The sequence below is a fragment of the Centrocercus urophasianus genome, unplaced genomic scaffold, assembly GCF_019232065.1.
Source record: "Centrocercus urophasianus isolate 14NV4802_14NV808 unplaced genomic scaffold, USGS_Curo_1.0 seq_12, whole genome shotgun sequence".
Taxonomy (NCBI): Eukaryota; Metazoa; Chordata; class Aves; order Galliformes; family Phasianidae; genus Centrocercus; species Centrocercus urophasianus.
The window spans coordinates 67260361-67274984 of record NW_024884364.1 but is presented as its reverse complement, the minus strand read 5'-3'; the positions used below and the strand labels follow the sequence as shown (position 1 = coordinate 67274984).

The following is a 14624-nucleotide window of genomic DNA, read 5'->3' as shown; positions in this document are numbered from 1 at the left end:
ATGACAGTGATCATCTAGTTTCAACCCTCCTGCTGTGTGCAGGGTTGCCAACCACCAGACCAGGCTGCCCAGAGCCACATCCAGCCTGGCCTTGAATGCCTCCAGGGATGGAGCATCCACAACCTCCTTGGACAACCTGTTCCAGTGTGTCACCACCCTCTGAGTGGTTAATAATAGTTAAGAATAGTTGACTAGAAGTGAAATATTTGAATTGGCACATAAAATTAGTTTCAGAATTAATGATGGTTAGATCTTAATAAGCTTTCTTCCAGGAGCTGAGCAAGCAACAGTGTTACTTGTGCAGCCCAAGTATGACCAAATTGTATGAAATTCAGCAGGGCTGGCTGTAACAACATGCAATGAACTGGCTGCACATGTTTGTCCAACAGAATGTGAAATGAATGTTGTGTTGAAGGACATGGTTCAGTGAGAACTATTGGTGATGGGTGGATGGTTGGTCTAGGTGATCTTGTTGGTCTTTTCCAACCTTGGTTTCTGTGATTCTGTGAAATGAGCGCATATTTTGTAGCTTTCTCAATGTTATCATGTAAGCCTTTGCTTTTAGTAAAGAATCGCAGTAGTTTAAGAGTTATCATTAACCTTTTATCATATGTATGTAAAATTATAGGAACTGGAATCTAAGTTGTTTTTTTTGTTAGATATTTCTTTGGACTTGCCCCACTGCAGGAACCAAATTAGACAAGTGTATTCCTGTAGGTCAATTTGTCTCCAAAAGCAATTGACCCTTGAGTCTTCAAGTATCTTCTTTCAGCAAGACTTAGCCCTAGAGCCATTTAAGCAACAAATATGGATGAATCGAATAATTCCAGCTGTGCTTTATTAATTTTCAGCCAGTCTAATTTCTCTTCATAGTTGGTTTCGTTCTTCTAAATTTGTTCAACCAAGTACAGTCTTTATGAACGTTACATTTCTTTGAAGGATTGATTTATGCACCTTCGGTTCATTCCTGTAGTCTGACCCCAGTCCAGCAAAGTACTTAAGTGTAAAAGCAGGAAACAAATAATTTTAAAATGTTTTGGTTTAAAATGTATTTATGTAAATTATAGTCTAGACATTCAAATTGTTGCGTATCTGTTGCACATGTAAAAATAAGTAATTAAGCATGCTCCTGTATTTCCACTCTCCTGCTAAAGTGTGCATTAAAAGCAAAGCACAGCACTAACAGTGAAGTTTAAGAAAACCTATGACTTTAAAATGCAGGTTTTCTAAAGCTGTTTCTAGACTAGGAGTCCTGGGAATAAATCTGAGAGCCTAAGGAGAAGTGTGTGCTCTACTTGCAGCCTCTCTAGGGCATATCAGGGCACAGCTAGGATGTGTAGCAGCCCCTGCTTGTGCTTTTGTTTCCTTTGCTGGGAAGCCCATCTGCATGTCACAGATGGGCACTGTGGAGTGCCTGGCCAGCTCCCCAGATGATAGAGGGACCCAGGGTCTGTTTTCTTACAGGATAAGGGCTTTCAAAGCTTAGCACTGATTTGGATTACTGTGAAACCGTAGGATGCTACAGAAGGTGATGAAATGATGAAAACTTTGGATCACAGGAGCAAGAGGCTTCTCAGATACGGTCTCTAGGGGCGAGCGTCAGGGCCAGACCCCACAGAATTTCTTGAAGCATGCAGATTCCATCACTGTTGTTGTTTTTTTGTTGTTGTTACTTTTAGTAATTCCTCAGCTGATATCAGTGTGTCATCATTTTCTCCACTTTTGACTAGAACATCTCTCATTTGAGGAGGCTGAATTAAATACATTGTGAAGGGTAAGATTTTGTGCACCAAGGAAATTAAATTTTTGTGTGCAGAAATACTTTGCTGAAATATTTCCCATATATTTTTCCAAAGATATTACGCTTTAAATTGAGATACTGTGAATTTAGAATCTATCTTTGTTGAAATTCAGGGAAGTGTCTATAGGCATGTACAGGCATCCCCCAGTATCAGCACAAGCTGGGGGGTGTAATGATAGAGCATAGCCCCACCAAAAGGAGTTGGGGTACTGGTGAATGGTAAGCTGGGTATGAGCCAGTGATGTGCCCTCACAGCCCAGAAGGCCAGCTGTATCCTAGGCTGCATCAAAAGCAGCATGGCCAGCAGCATGAGGGAGGTGATGCTGCCCCTCTACTCTGTGCTGGCGAGGCCTCACCTGGAGCACTGCATCCACATGTGGAATCCTCACTACAGATGTGTGGACTTCTTGGAGCATGTCCACAGGAGAGCCACAAAAATGATCTAAGGGATGTAGCACCTATTCTACAAGAATGGGCTCTGGGGCTGTTCAGTCTGGAGAATAGAAGACTCCAAGGTGGCCTGAAAGCAGCATTTATGTATCTGAAGTAGGGCTGTAAGAAGGAAAGGGTCAGACTCTTTAGCAAGTTCTGCTCTAATAGGATAAGGGGAAATGGTTTCAAACTGAAAAAAAGAGAGATTTAAATTGGATATAAGGAAAAAGTTTTTCACAGTGGGGGTGATGAGGCACTGGAACAGGTTGCCCAGAGAAGTGGTGTATGCCCTGTCCCTGGAGACTTTCAAGGTCAGGCTGGATGGGGCTCTGAGCAACCTGATCTAGCTGCGGGTCTGCCTGTTCACTGCATGGAGGGTGAATCTTTGTGTGTTCCCCCCAGTTGAAATGCTTTTGTGATTCTATGTGGTTACACTGTGTCTTCCTGAGGATTCAGATTTGAAGGGATTGGTTCTTATTTGATTTAAAATGCATGTTTAGATTCTATTCAAACGTGGTGTATCCTTTCAAGCAATGTGTAGAGAACAAATGAACACTGATTTCTGTGAAGGAGAAGCTGAAAAGAGGGTGTCGAATTGTGGAAAATAACTATAAGAGCTTGGACAGAAACTGGAGAGGAAAGCAGTGTTTCAGAATGGTATTCTGGAAAGTAACAATGGCTGGAGGTCAGAGAGCTGGTATATTTGGAGTCAGTGAGGACTGTTGTATCCTTCTACTTTGCAAAAGAAAGCTGTGTATCAGTGAGTCCTATGCCTGTAGGAGAAACTGTGTATACTAGATCTCTATCCCTGAGGAGGCGATGGGAGAAGAGAAGAGAATAAGCTGGTTTTCCTCAGAGCAGAACATCTTGTTTTATTCCCTCACATGAACAACAACCTTGTGGAACCTCCAGATAAAACAATAATCCAAGAAGTCAGGAGGCATACTTTAATCTAGCTACAAGTCCTCTACTTGACATCGTGCTGCAATTCGGTTGCAAGTAGCTGCCTTCTGCACAGGGAGATTAGATTGCTTGGGAAAGAAATTCGGGTGGAAGGTCCTCAAACTCTCTTTGCTTTGGCACTGCTTGTATTTGGGCAAGTTCTCAAAAGCCAACCCAGCAACCATTCAAATTCTGAGCCTCCTCTGTGGCTAAATTTTACAACCCCTTAGTGCTGTTTTACAGTCCCTTTGAGATTATTCTGTTTAATTCTCTGCTTTTACTGATCCCATCATCAAACCCTCAGCCTATACTTACGTGCCATCTACTTGCAGACAGTCCCTACAGCGAAAGGATTCTGTGCCAAAATAAATTCCTTGTCACCTTCTCTTGCTACCAGTTGTACCTCTACCATGTATCATACACACCCTGGCACATTGTTGGCTCTCACTGTGCTCTAATGAAGCCTCACACCTTTCAATGGGAGCTCAGTCATTCTGCCTGGAGCCTGGGAAGCTCTTGACGTTGGGCAGCTTCAGCAACACAACATTATGATAGCAGTGGCAATGTCTTTCCTTCATGTTTTTTTTTGGGTTTTGGGAATTCAGCCTATGCTGAACTGAGATTCAGAGACATAAACAGAGCTCAGGCAGAATCCTGACAGCTCAATATTGCTTCAATATTGGCCTTACTTTGAGCAGGGAACTTGACTACTTGATTTTCAGGGGTCACTTCCAGCCTAACTGTTCTGTGACTGTGTTGGACATCTCAAACTCTGTCACAAAAAGGTCTTTATCAGTCACAGCAAGAAATAGTTAAGAGTAGTGGAGTTACTAAGCAAGAAAGTGATCCTGTAAAACTGAAATAATCAGTCAGGCTTTAAGTGCTTTCGTAAATGAAATAGGTGAAGCGTTAACAGTGGAGTTTTCTCTACTTGCATTATTATGGGTAATTTGGTATTGCCACTGATTTTTATTTTTTTTTTCCCATTTAATTTACTTATTGTATCAACCAATTCCAGCAAGAGAAGAATATTCTACATCCTGGGATATGACAAATTTTAAGTGTTTCTTTAACACAATGTTTCTTTTGATTATTTTTTTTTTGTTTGTAATAACAAAAAAACAAAAATGCTGCAGATTATGAAGTCTTTGTTCCTGGGAAATGTCTGACATTCTGGGAAATGTCTGATAGGAGAACAAAGCCTTTGCCCAACTATTCATTTCCTTCAAACTGGTGGGGACTTTCTCAAATATGTATTTATTTTTTTTTTAATCCGTCTATCTGGTTTTTTGGTTTCTTTGTTTTGTTTTTTTTTTACTGTTTTGAGATCTCAGATGTAATCTATGACGATATGTTGTATAGACTTCTGATCTGAAGTATTACTTCATTGGTAATGATAACTCTGAAGACAATTTTGGAAAGATTTAGCAAACAGTGTACATGAAGATTTCACCTTAGTTTGTTTTTCAGTGTTGTGCGATTACTCCACAGACTCCACTATTGCCCTTTACCTATTAATTGAGAATTATTTTTGCTAGGTTACCTCTAGAAGAGAGACATAATGATTTGCAAATAATGGCAGACATCTGAATTCTTACAAAGCCATAGCCTTGAAACTCAAAAATGATCAGTTGATGTGATACTGAGAAACTGGATTTTATTTCATCACTTGATGCTCCCTTTGCATTTGAGATAAGTACAAGCAAGCAATCACATATCCCAGGTAAAAGATGGATACAAAACCTTTGGAATACAGTGTAGTTTGCCTTGCTGCGTTTCAGAGTTTTACTAATGATAATAATAATAAGATACTAATGTCTGTCCATCAGGGTACCATTATTATCGTTACTTCTTTCCCTGTGTTTTCAGAAAGAGAACTATAGATTTGGGCAAATTACTTATTCAGTCTTATTGTTGCCAAATGATTGCTATGGCAATGTCACAGAATTACGGAATCGTAGGGTTTGGAACGGACATCTGGAGATCGCCTAGTCCAAACCCCTGCTAAAACAGCTTCTTTGCATTTCTGCTAACTCCTGTGTTGGAAGAGATAATGAGAAGTTGATCCCTGTCCATACTGCCCATGTTCTCCCTCAGTTGCTGCTTTCGGTGCTGCAGAGCTGTTTGTTGCAGAGAAGCCTGTCTTTGCTGTTGCGTGGTGCCCTCAGAATATTTCCCATTTCTGTTGTTGTCCTTTTGGAGATGTGGGGACCAGAACTGCTCTCTGCATTGAAAGCATGGGCAAAGCATAGACTTATACCATCATTTGGTGGGGTTCACTGACGTGTTATCCATTCTCATTATTAATTTTGAATGTTTCCTGTGGCTTTTTGGACCAAAACCAAGCGTGAAGGTGACAATCCTATTCAATTATCTGTTACAGTTCCAAAATACTGCTTCTGGGTAGAAATGACTGAGGGAGGAAAAGAACAGAGAACACTGAGGGTGGGGAAAAAAAAGGTAAACTTGTGGCAAAGAGGTTTTGCCAGGGAGCTTTGAAGCTATGTAGCATGCCAGAGCACAATTATTGATGTCCTGGTATCACCTGTGGCAAATAATGTATATGGTGAAGGTGGATGCTTCCCAAAGGATGAAGGGGCATGGAGAAATTACAGTTAGAAAGAGTTCTGAAACTTGCCCAGTACACATGATTTAATGCTTATCTCCTAGGTGAGATAAGCATTCTTCTGAAGAATGTTAATGATCTGCCGGAAACTGCAGCATAGGAAGTTCCACACAAATGTGCTCAAGAACTTCTTTACAGTGAGGTGACGGAGCACTGGAACAGGCTGCCCAGGGAGGTGGTGGAGTCTCCTTCTCTGGAGATGTTCAACACCTGCCTGGATGCCTACCTGTGTGACCTGGTGTAGGGAACCTGCTTTGGCAGGGGGGTTGGACTCGATGATCTCTGGAGGTCCCTTCCAACCCCTACGATTCTGTGATTCTGTGATCTGCTGTAAGTAATTATTAGGTCATTGATCTTGCTGGGTTTGTGAAAAATTATGTGCAAGAAAGTTAGTAATTGTACCACTTCATCCTTTATTTCCAGAAATTGTAGAGGAAGAGAACATAAGAGCTCTTATGTTCTTATGTAAGAGATAGCCATGATGGTTCTTGCTGAGATTATCAGTAATGTATATTAAAACAAATATTATTATTTTGACTTGATTGGCACTGGTATTTGCCAAAATTGTTAAAATTGCTGCTTTTTAAAATGATCCCTGAACGTTCATATAGCCTATATGATGGGAGCGTGATCAGTTCCTGAGTCATGAAGCTATAAAAAAGGTTGAGTAACCTTTAATGTCATACCAGTGTACATGTATTAAAAACTGCTTTAAAAAGCAAATCAGTTTAACTCAGGGCTGACTCAACACTTGTCCATGGTTTGAATGGAGAAGGTGTAAAGAGAAGGGGAAAATTCAAGGAAGTAAATGATCACAAGATTACAGGTTATTGCAGCCTTCTATTTTTTATTTTTTTTTTTAATTGAGAAGCTGGGGTAAAAAGCATGTAACAATTCTTTCATGAAAATGATTCTTTTTTTCATCCAGGAAGGAAATGAGTCAACTGCTATGCCCTGTAAACCCCTCTGGGACTAATTGTTCAGAGATAGGTCTCCTGCAATAAAGCTGTATCTACAAGCAGCACAGTTCTCCCTTTCTTTAATCTAAAGAGATTAGTAATACCCTGTGCTACGCAAAGGGTTAATCAAGGAAAGTTAGTTGTCCCCATGTCTTATACCATACTTTTTTCCAAGGAGCTTTAAAGCTTAATGTCAGACAGTATTCAGAATGAATAGATATAAGGACTCTGTACGTGTCCCAAGACGTAGTCATTGTTTTCAGTTATTAACAGACCTTATAATTTCATATGTAAACCTTAAAGGACAGTAAATTGCTCTCTTGAACATGGGAATATGTTCATAGAGCAAAGGGAAAAAGACATGGAAGAGTGAGAAAGGACTTTGGATCAATCTCGGAGCCATGATCAATATCATCAGAGGAAAAATCACAACGTACCTGCACAGCATCCCTGATGAGAGCAGAACATACCACAGTGAGTCAGATGAAGATAATACTCCTAAAAGTTTAACTAATTTTACGATTTAAGGTAGTAACACCAGAAATTAGGGAGAACCAAACTCTTCTCAGTAGTGTGAATGTGAATATCTGGAGTAAATGTTGGGCTGGAGTAAATGTCTTTCATGTTAATTCTTTAGGGACACCAAGTAAACAGTCTTCCCTTTGTGTAGTTTTAGATAGCAACATTACTATTTTTTTTGAGCCTATCATCCTCTGCTTTGTAACACCTACCTTTGTCAGAGGGTTATGGGAGCGCATGAGCATTGTTGGAAGGTGTTCTTTGTAAATATGATAGCCAGTGCTGCAGCATTAATACTAAACATTTCCATGTCAAACCCATAATAAAATTGTGTAATAAGTAACACAAACATTAGGCATCACCCAAAGAAACATTGTTTTTCCATTTTTCTGTTTATGGGAGAAGTTCCTAAGCTGCCTACTGCAACTGAATCTCAGGCATTAAGAGAACATTACTTTTAAAGTTTGTAGTCCGGTACATTTATGAAGGTGCAGTTCCTCTGTATGAATTGGTACCTTGTAAGCCATCCGTGTTGTGCTTGGCATCTGTATTTGGACTGTTTGAGTGTGGGTTCTATTTAGTCCTTGGAAAAGGAATCAAGTAGCTCACAACAGGTGCAAGGAGAGGCCAATATCTTAGCATCCTGGAAGAATCCCTTGTAAAGGGGAAGAATAGTACTATTTAAGCCAGTCTTAGAAATCTTGGTCATCTCATTCCCTGCTGAGTGACTGCTGTCCTTGTATGAAGCTGAAAAGTGTGGACGTGCCCCGAGGAAGAACAGTAAACTGAGGCTCCATTTATTCTGAAGTGTGATCTTAAACTGATAATGGCTAGGAGTAGAGCAGCACACAAAATCCAGCTAAGTTTTCACCTGTAGTTTACCGCAGTAAAAGGAGGAAATGGCACCACCAGTAGAGAGCACTAGGTTGTGGTAGAAGTAGAGAGATCCCTTAAGTGGAAAGGCTTGCTAGACTGCACATTTCATGAATGTACAGTGCAGTGCAGTCTTCAAAGTACAAGAAAGCTTAGTCCCATTACTAGTCTGCTTGTAGATATGCTATCCAGTGTCCTGACCTTTTTGTAAGAGATGGAAGAACATGCAAGGAGGCTGCAGGAAGGGCCGCTATTGCTGCATGACTTCTCAGGTCAGGTTTTACTCTTCTGAAACTGCGGAACTTCCCTTGAGATTATCTGTGGGCTGGGATTTTATACTATGGGAAGGGAGCGTTGAAAATGAAGGTCTGTTTTCTGTAAAGGTTCTAAGGGAAGGTGGAAAATAAGGTGAATAAAGCCAAACTTATCTTGATATTCTGACAAAATGTAGATTTGATTATTTCACAGTTACTTCTGCTTTCTCCTCCTCTCTTTTCCAGCCATGGAACTCCAAAGATTGGACTGACACAGGTGGATGGTGGAGCATTTCAGACACCCTCATATGCACAAAATAATGAGTTACTATCAGCTGAATATAGTATAACTTTAGAGGATAAAATACTGCATTTTCACATGTTTTTACACCTTCTCAATTGTGGGGGATATATATATACATTTATGTATGTATATATAAAATTGAACCTTTCTGAAGTTTCAGGTACCATTTAAAATGTGAGTAGAATTCCCCCCTTAAAATTTGTATCGTAAGGCATTCAGAATTTCTGGTAGCAAGCAGTTGATGTTAAGCAGTAGGTGTTGGAAGAAGCTCTGCATTTTGAAAAACAAAACTGTGCTGGGAAAACACAGTTTCACTCAAATTTTTGTCAGTAATCTTCTGGAATTATTTTAGGCACTTATCAGCGTGTTGTCTGGGTTTGGGATTTTTTGTTGTTGCTCTGCATTATCTGATACATGTTGTCTGACATGTCATGTAGATATGCCACCACTTGAAAAAATTGCAAAAAAGATTATGACAGTCTTTGCATTTTCTGCAACAAGCGGTCTCCAGTTTTACTTTCAGCCAGTAACAGTAGCATATAGTAGCTGAAGATAGATGTGTTTGGGAAACTTCAGTGTGTTACTTCCTGCCAGTGAATATTCATTTTGAGTTGACACGTTGCTTTTTGATTTGTAACCAAAGCAAAAATTTGCTTTTGGTCTATTTCAGTTTCTTTGTTTTGATACCATTTCTTCCCTGCAGCTGCTGCCATCAAATAGCTTGGAGATAGCCCAAGATAACAGAAGATTTGTGAAAAATACTGAATTCTTGTTATTGTTTAATGATGTCTGTGTCGGGTTGGAATCTCTTTCAATAATATATATATTTTATATTTGTCTGAGCTGCTTTATCCTTCTTCATGTAAAGGTTATTATCGTTTTTATCTAAAAGTGCTCATCCACTGTGGGCTTAATGCAAAGCTGATTGTAACCCCACTGCATCTTACGATGAATAGATCATTGATACTCAGCTAAGTGGAAATAATTTTCTATGGCAAAGCAGAAGAATTTAAAGTAATATCACACTAACCTCTGGTAATTTACTGGGATTTACAGATTAAAATGATTGTTTGCGAAATGACTGTGGGATAGCACACACTTAGGGCAGGAAAATCAAACACAATACGATTGTGTACATTTGCCTGTTTTTACATGCATACATAAGCATGTTGTTTGTATATACGTAGCAGATGCAGTTTTACATACTCTAACCTGTGTGTAAAAATACGTATCGTATTTATGTAACACTCGGACCCGTTTGACAGCTTTGAGGCTACAGATGGATTTTTTTCAAGTTGTGATCTCGTTTGTTTCCAGATTAGATTTAGCTTGTTCATGTCCAATAAGGAAAAAAAAATATACTTTTAATTCATGTTATGCTAATTGAGATAGTCTGAAATCAGTCAATTGAATGAACCAGAAGAGTATCAGTTATGTCTAAGATCATGTAATTGATATTGGCTATGTAATTTTACTGTACTCCCAGGTGAACATACAGTGCTGTTTTGTCTTTGTTCAAGTGGCTGACTTCCTGTGCTTTTTGGTGTAAACCTCTTAGTAAATAATTTGCAATTTATTAGGAAAACAATGGCAGTACGTATAATTAGTTATTCTCTTATGTTACCTCTATTTGATTACTTTCCTGCTATCACATGCAATATGAAACCATCTATTATGAGGTATAGAATATGTAAATATCTAACTTAACAAGAGTAACTGGAGACCGGTCCTTTTTCTAAAGAGGTGGAAAATAAAAGAATAATTGTTAACCATGTCCTTTCATTTTCTTGAAAACATCAATTACATTTACAAATCCCAGAAACACAAGCCCACCAGTGGAACAGAAATAACTCCTTTCAATATGCTTCAAAAAACCTAATCACATCTAACAGCTGAAATTTATTTACAACTGTAATTTGAAACATTAATTATGATAATGTGCTGATTTCTTTTGTAATACGTTTCTCAAAAGCCTGGCAATTTTCTTTTTGGTCTTGGTGTAACATATGTTTTGTGACTTGCAGAATTTCTCTACCTTTCTTTCTTGTTTTTTTTTTTGAAAGACACCCAGAAGGAAAACTTCTTTTTCTCCTCTGTGTTTGTTAACTGTTTTCCTCCCTTTCCCCATTATTATTATATATATTTTTTGTAGTGGCTGTTAATTCAAGGAGATGGATTTTAGTGCCCACACTGACTCTCAGTGTATTGGTGACTGAATGCAGTGTATCTGTTTTGGACACAGTAAACAGCAGTGATGATTCACTGTACGGTGGTACCACAGCACTTCAGCTGTGTCAGACCAGCAAAAAGGCTGTTTTATAACTTTGTCTTGCTACTACTTTTAGAAGGTGCCTAATTGATACATATATTTTGTTTTATATATAACCCACAGTTTGCTAAATTAGTTTTGAGAGGACTTGCTGGCTTATTTGGCTGTAAAGACAATTTGCGTGAGGAAACACTTACATGGTTTGATTCTTAGTTATGGAAAATAGGTCGTCGCATTACCTGGCTTTACTTAGAAACCTTTAAAGAGAATGACAAAAAGACTCTATTTTTCGTTTCATTTGTGTCGTGTTTTTAAGTTGTGTTTTTCTGTGTGATGGGGAGTTTGGCCAAAAAAATGGAATTTTTATTAGGACATGAAAAGGTCTCTAATGACCCTTGAAAGTGGACAAAAGGGTAGCACAATAAGTGACAGAACTCTAACGAGCTTGGAGGGCATTCCAGGAAAAAAAGAAATTAAATCCTTTAATTTTTTTCGGCTTGCCATTTTCTGACAGCTTATCAAGTGATTGGGACTTGTTTGTTTTGGCATGAGGTTCATTCATTGTAGGCAGCCGGTACTTTGTTCTTCTTTGTGGTTTCCAAAACCTGATTGTGTTTATCCTAGACTGTGGGAAAAGTGTATATTCCTGTTTCCTTTATAAAAGTAAACGTCAGGTTTTGTATGAAATTTTATTTCCCATATTTTCCATTCCATTAATCATTATTGTTAAAATATGTCAGGCTTTGGCAGATCATCCTTTGTTTTCATATGATTGTGCAGATTGCAGTGTCGGTGTGAGACCTGTTAAGTCAAAAAGTGAGCATGTTTTGGCCATAGTAATTATTACTTAATAAAGTGTAGCTGAGGAACTTGCACTGTTATTAAAAATGGACTAGAATTTAATTTATTGCTGTTGAAACTCCTGTAGGTGGATATCTAGCTATTGCATAGCATTTCCTCTCTTAGTCAAGAGAAGACCAGACTAGAAGGAGTCATGATAACGGCCCTTTGCCTACCTGGAAAGGTAGATGTAAAAGGATACAGAATAATCCTGTCTGTAACGAAGAAAAGGAGAAATGGTGTTCTGCAGTTGCAGCACAGAATGATGAAGATGCTGAGAACTGCATAGGGAGACTGTAAAATCTCTGCAATTGGAAGGTTTTAAGACTGGGTTAGATGTGCATCATTTCTGAGTGAATTGGGTATGTTTGGTTCTACCTGGGGTACCAGACTAAGGAAATTGCAGCCCTATTGCTAGGATTTGTGGTCTGTGAAATGCTGAAGATGTCAGTGTGGCTCTTTGTTGGCATTTTAATACCCACCATATCAATCTGTTTTTGGATGTATGTGTGTCTTTGTGTAAGCGTTAGGTCTGCCTTCCATGACTAAGGCTATGATTCTGGGTCTCTATGTATGGTAACTTAATTGCAATAGGAAAAGGAGAGCAAAAACGTTTTGCGTTGAAGAGTGGGATGATTCACAAAAAGAAGGAATTCTTTCTGAGTTTGATGTGTATACATTATGGATAACACTGTGTTGAATCAATAGAAGTTCCTTTCTGTTGTATCGTGGCTGACTGGTGGTAAGATTTGAAGGCTGTTTAATAGCTTCAGCCAACTCCTGAACCATAGCATGTAGCCAGATGTTTCATAAGGTCATTTTTTCATCGTTTCATAAGTTCACACTTTAAAAAGAGTTTAAAAAGTCTCTCATTGGCAGATAATAAATATAATACTGCAGGCACCAAGAACACAGAATCAGAAACTTAGAGATGGCAGAAGCCATAGCATTCATCTCTCTGCAAGCCTGAGGTTGTTCTGCCTTGTACTTGGTCGTATTTGTTTTCATTGCTTTTCTAAGTAGGTTTTACTGAGTTGACTGAAACAAAAGCAAAATCTGAACTGAAGTATGAGTTAGACTTCTGTTACTGAAAATCTCAAAGGAAATGGTTATGTTTAGTCTGCTTTATGGATAGTCTTTTGTACTCAGTTTTTATTACTTTGCAGTGATAGAATGCAAATAAAATAGAATTTTTGAGAAGCTTCTAATCAGTTTTTACGATGTTTCTTTTTTTTCCCCCAGAGGCTGTCTCGGGATGCATCTGGAAAGACAAGCATTCAATTTCTAGGCACAGTGGTAAGTACACATAACTACTGTCAAGAGTTATGTTGGTAAACAGTAAACAGAAGATAAGTGAATAGCACTGGCAACGTGTTTAAGCTTGCGTTTGTGAAGGTTGGCATTATGTATAAACATTCTGAGCCTAACAGCTCAATTTAGGTAGATTTTTAAAGATATCTTCCAAGGCATGATGCACAGTACCTGCACTGCACGTTTCAATTGATTCAAGTCTGCCTGTGATTCATTTACAGTGGATTTAAAAGTAGCTGAATATATACTTGTAAGCTTATTGCAAGATACTCACGTTTGATCCACATCAGGATCAAAACCAATCTTGCTACTTCTGTTGCTTCACTGTACCATGCACCCTCACATACCGAAGGCATGCCTGTAACTGTCTTATACAAAGACTACTTATTGATGCAAAGTACTATGACTTTTTCTCACTCTAAGCAAATGTGCTCCTAGTTGTTCTTTTTTTTTTAATTTTTTTTATTTTTTTATTTTTTTTATTTTTTTTTCCTGAGGAGAGTTTCACCATTTGACAAAAATTGACAATAAACTAGATTTCTCACTTGCTGTTATATGGAAGAGAAATAAAGGTATTAGGTAACGGGTGCTTATAAACATAAATGTGATTGAAGGAGAATCCAGTTCTATCATTTGCATGATTGATATGCTGCCATTGAATTTTTTAAAGTTCCTCAGGCACCTAAAGATAGTTCTGAAAATTAAATAACATTGAAGTATCCTCTAAAGTAAGTTGTCTTGATTACTGCCAATAGGCTTCCCAGTAGTGATTCTGACAGTGAAAAGCCCAGGAACAAAATGTTCTCCTTTGAAGTTAATCCTGGCATCTTCATGCACTGTAACTTTCAAACAAATACAAGTTAAGATTGAGTATGATAATGCTTTCATTCTACTTATGATTGATTCTTCTACAAGTCCTGTGTAGCCATTTTTGGGGACGTATAATGTGGCAAGAGTAAACTGGAGACAACATCTTTCCTTGTGTGTTTTATAGAGATGAAGTGTGCTTCTAATGTTTTTTGCTTTTTTGAGTATGTATATTGATGCACATACACTTATTTATGTCTTATTCAATATCAAGCAGAGCATCAATTACAAATAAAACATAAAAGATAAGTTTTGCATACACAAGATTGTTGCTGGCTGACTGATCTGGTAGGCTTGGGTGAGAAGAAAATAATTATTCCCAAGTAGGTAAGATACAAACATATTGCATCTTTGTAAGAAGATACTGAAAAGAATGTAATTGAACTCCAAAAGTGGTGCTGTAGCACTGGGAAAATTCTGATGAGATGTTTGTTAGTGGCATTAAAAATAAAATTTGTTGTTAAGTGAGATGTAAAAACATTCTGTATTCGTATGCTAAAAAGTGACTTGGAGTTCCACTTATGGACTATAACTCTTGTGCTGGGCGTTGTACAACAGGAAAGAAAAGGACAGAAGAGAGTACAGTTTTGATTTGCTTTTGACTTTGTAAAATTAAAAATGAAACTG

The 14624-nt window shown here is 38.3% G+C and overlaps 1 protein-coding gene across 1 annotated transcript in view; it reads left to right on the top strand.

Moving 5' to 3' along the window:
• The window catches only part of PCCA (propionyl-CoA carboxylase subunit alpha), a 191709-nt gene that overhangs the window by 125488 nt on the left and 51597 nt on the right, over positions 1 to 14624 (top strand). The window contains exon 15 of the mRNA XM_042811087.1: positions 13062 to 13115. Coding sequence (XP_042667021.1) covers positions 13062 to 13115 — 54 coding nt within the window. The remainder of the gene's footprint in view (positions 1 to 13061; positions 13116 to 14624) is intronic.